This window comes from Orcinus orca, chromosome 5 (genome assembly GCF_937001465.1).
Source record: "Orcinus orca chromosome 5, mOrcOrc1.1, whole genome shotgun sequence".
Taxonomy (NCBI): domain Eukaryota; kingdom Metazoa; phylum Chordata; class Mammalia; order Artiodactyla; family Delphinidae; genus Orcinus; species Orcinus orca.
In genome coordinates, this window is record NC_064563.1 from 134,853,539 (window position 1) to 134,857,885 (window position 4,347).

Consider the following 4,347-nt stretch of genomic DNA (forward strand, 5'->3'; position numbering starts at 1 on the left):
CATTAAATGTATGTAACAGAAATCTTATTTTATTTTAATTAGTTTAAACCAAAAGAAGACTTTATTGGTCCATATAATCAAAGTGCATGAAGGACTAGTAAAACTGGCTTAAAGGATGCTGGGAACCAGAGACTCCTGGATCAGCAGGAACCTTTGTGTCCCTCTTCTCTATTTCTTTATTTTCTGTCTCTTGAGCAGATTTCTGTACACAGGGGACCTGGTTCCCACACCCCTATGCTGAGCCATGATTGTCTTTGAGTATAAGTGAAAAGAGGCCCTCTTTTCTCAAATTCACTTAGAAAAAGCTTGAGGACGAAGGAAGGCAAATTAATAAACATTCATAGCACATGATTGGAGCAAATGGTAATCTTTTTTGTTTGTGTGTTTTTGTTTTTGTTTTGAAGTACGCGGGCCTCTCACTGTTGTGGTCTCTCCCATTGTGGAGCACAGGCTCCGGACGCGCAGGCTCAGTGGCCATGGCTTACGGGCCCAGCCGCCCACCCGCGGCATGTGGGATCCTCCTGGACCGGGGCACGAACCTGTGTCCTCTGCATCGGCAGGCGGACTCTCAACCACTGCGCCACCAGGGAAGCCCGCAAATGGTAATCTTTGATATTTATTTTCCCACTCATGAAGAGTTATTACTAAGTATGCTATGAAAAAGTTTTAATTGAATTCTGGCCACACATTTAGCTGCTGAGACAAATAACTTGTTCAAATGAAAAAAACCCCAAAGTGTATCCTGTCTCAGATCTGAATAGATCTCCCTCTCTCTCACACGCACACACACACACTTAATAATCCATTTCCTGTATATTTAAAGACAACCATAATGCCCTTCAACCCATGGTACTTCATATTTTGTCTTTTTCATACCAATATATACAATTTATACAAATATTTGTTATACTATAACTATTTCATCACCAGAAGTGACATCTTCTGCACAAACTCTAACTCAATACTGTTTTGAAAATGTAAAATCAAAATAATATATGGTTGTCGGCACAAGGTGTCCTTCTTGAAAACATAATGAGAATATTGACTTAATTATGGACATACTCAATAATAAAAATCCTACCAGTTTTGTTGGTGGAAGACACACACACTTGTTAGCCCTTAGGTAATGGAGTGCCCAGAAAATTTCCCATGCACCAGACTTGACACCATTTCCTGAAGAAATCCAAACTCATTCCTAGAAAGAAGTACTCTGAAGGCCTGTAGACTCAGAGATAGATTATAAATCAAACTTAAAACCAATAAAGAACAATGAGAACATATCAGTTGCAAGAGTGAATGAGTTTATTAGGTCAAACAAAACTGAATTTCCATGTATCTTGTAAGAAAATATTTATGTATTTCTGAACCAATTGTTTCAATAAAATTACAGACATGGACTCAATATTTTGGTCATTCATTAATCTCACTGAAAGAACTAGTCTGTCAGCCAGTGCTTGATGCTAGAGAAGGGATGAAGGCCTGATGGAGAGAGGAGTTAGCTAACATTTCTGAAAAAGGTTATGATAACAGTTTTAAATAGAGACAAACATTTTGCTCACAGGGTCTGGAAACTCAGAAAGTTGACCTACAGAAGGCTGATCTATAGGTTGCCCTATAACCAGAAGATTGAAAGCTCCTAGAAGCCAAGTATGTTGGGTAGTAAAATCTGGATCCATAGATCAGGGAAGGGAAACCATGAACTCCATAACACAGGGGTCTGAATACACTGGATCCACAGCCCAGTGAGGAGGAACTTCTGGATCCATAATCCAGGGAGTAGGAGCTTCTAGATCCATAACCCAGGGAGCAGCCTCTGATGGACCCACAGTCCAGAGACCCATAATAAGTTATCTGGAAGTGTCTGCAGAGCATGGAGGTCCTCAGGCTGTAGCAGGACATCAGGCGGGGACTGAACACCACACAGGAGGGCTGGCAGGTGCTGGGGGAGCAGCAGTCAGTGCTGTACACAAGGTTGCTGGGGTAGGAAGAGCCACAGGAGGAGCCTGGGTAGCTCAGGTGGTCCCCAAGGGAGTGGGAGAAGTTTCCAGAGCAGCAGTTGTAGGACATGGTGACAAGAAATTTGAGTTCAGCTGAGTTACTCTGAGGAGACGCTCTGAGTTTTAACATCATGATCTGGACTTCAAGTATATATTACTCTTAGACCTGGATGCATCACTGTCCAGACAGATGTTCCCTCCTCCTTGCTCACCGTTTTAGACGAGCATACCTCTCTAGGTTATTGCTTCAATTTAATTTATCACATCATCACATACTTAATTATGCTTTAAGCACTCAGATAAACTAAGAAAGAAACTACTCAGTTTCTTTTCCTTGGAATTTGCTGTGATTTGATCTTCAGAGTTATAGGTGATAACATTTTCAGATATCCTCCCCTTCTTATCCATGTGTGCAGTGTGTTCTGGTATTACCAGGTAGAGTTACATAAATTTTCCTTCACTTCCATTAGGTATTAAGAGCATCAGTAGTTATTATTCAAAATAGTTTAGTGTTTCTTCAAAAGGGTATGATAATGGATTTCTCCAAATACTAACTATATTCAGTAGTCTCAACAATCTATCAATTGAACATTTTACTCTTTTACTATTTGGATAAATTCATACAATTCCTGAGGAATCTGAAAAATAATATACATTTGTATATATATATACATATACGTACAACTGAATCACTTTTCTGTACACTTAAAACTAACAGAACATTCTGAATTAACTATGCTTCAATAAAATATCCATATAATTTTTTAACATCTTTATTGGAGTATAATTGCTTTACAATGGTGTGTTAGTTTCTGCTGTATAACAAAGGGAATCAGCTATATGTATACATATATGCCCATATCTCCTTCCTCTTGCGTCTCCCTCCCATCTTCCTTATCCCACCTCTCTAGGTGGTCACAAACCACCAAGCTGATCTCCCTGTGCTATGTGGCTGCTTCCCAGTAGCTATTGATTTTACATTTGGTAGTGTATATACGTCCATGCCACTCTTTCACTTCATCCCAGCTTACCCTTCCCTCTCCCCGTGTGCTCTAGTCCATTCTCTACGTCTCTGTCTTTATTCCTGTCCTGCCCCAGCTTCTTCAGAACATTTTGGGGTGTTGTTTTTTGTTGTTGTTGTTGTTTTAGATTCCATATATATGTGTTAGCATACAATATTTGTTTTTCTCTTTCTGACTTACTTCATTATATATGACAGACTCTAGGTCCATCCACCTCACTATAAATAACTCAATTTCATTTCTTTCTATGTCTGAGTAATCTTCCATTGTATATATGTGCCACATCTTCTTTATTCATTCATCTGTCAATGGATACTTAGGTAGCTTCCATGTCCTGGCTATTGTAAATAGAGCTGCAAAAACATTCTGGTACATGACTCTTTTTGAATTATGGTTTTCTCAGGGTATATGCCCAGTAATGGGATTGCTGGGTCATATGGTAGTTCTATTTTTAATTTCTTAAGGAACCTCCATACTGTTTTCCATAGTGACTGTATCAATTTACATCCCCACCAACAGTGCAAGAGGGTTCCCTTTGCACCACACACTCTCCAGCATTTATTGTTTGTAGATTTTTTGATGATGGCCATTCTGACTGGTGTGAGATGATATCTCATTGTAGTTTTTTGGGGTTTGTTTTGTTTCTTTGTTTGTTTGTTTTGTGGTACATGGACCTCTCACTGTTGTGGCCTCTCCCGTTGAGGAGCACAGGCTCTGGATGCACAGGCTCAGCGGCCATGGCTCACTGGCCCAGCCACTCTGCGACATGTGGGGTATTCCCGGACCGGGGCACAAACCCGTGTCCCCTGCATCGGCAGGTGGACTCTCAACCACTGTGCCACCAGGGAAGCCCTCATTGTAGTTTTGATTTGCATTTCTCTAATGATTAATGATGTTGAGCATTCTTTCATGTGTTTATTGGCAATCTATGTATATTCTTGGAGAAATGTCTATTTAGGTCTTCTGCCATTTTTTTGATTGGGTTATTTATTTCTTTGATATTGATTTGCATGAGCTGCTTGTAAATTTTGGAGATTAATCCTTTGTCAGTTGTTTCATATGCAAATATTTCCTCCCATTCTGACGGTCGGCTGTTCATCTTGCTTATGTTTTCCTTTTCTGTGCAAAAGCTTTTAAGTTTCATTAGGTTCCATTTGTTTATTTTTGCTTTTCTTTCTCTAGGAGGTGACTCAAAAACGATCTTGTTGTGATTTATGTCATACAGTGTTCTGCCTATGTTTTCCTCAGTGGTTTATAGTGTCTGCCCTTACATTACAGTCTTTAATCCATTTTGAGTTTATTTTTGTGTATGGTGTTAGAGTGTTCTA

At 39.6% G+C, this 4,347-nt stretch overlaps 1 protein-coding gene across 1 annotated transcript; it reads right to left on the minus strand.

Moving 5' to 3' along the window:
• Positions 1 to 1,572: 1,572 nt before the first annotated feature.
• LOC101274970 (keratin-associated protein 13-2-like) lies at positions 1,573 to 2,091 on the minus strand. Its single transcript, XM_004264641.2, has one exon. It carries the CDS (start codon positions 2,065 to 2,067, stop codon positions 1,573 to 1,575), a length of 495 nt encoding a protein of 164 aa, XP_004264689.1. The 5' UTR covers positions 2,068 to 2,091.
• Between the last annotated feature and the right edge of the window lie 2,256 nt (positions 2,092 to 4,347).

Bases quoted from the DNA above. Each gene is read 5' to 3' on its own strand.
- LOC101274970 (XM_004264641.2), bottom strand. From the start codon at position 2,067: ATGTCCTACAACTGCTGCTCTGGAAACTTCTCCCACTCCCTTGGGGAC.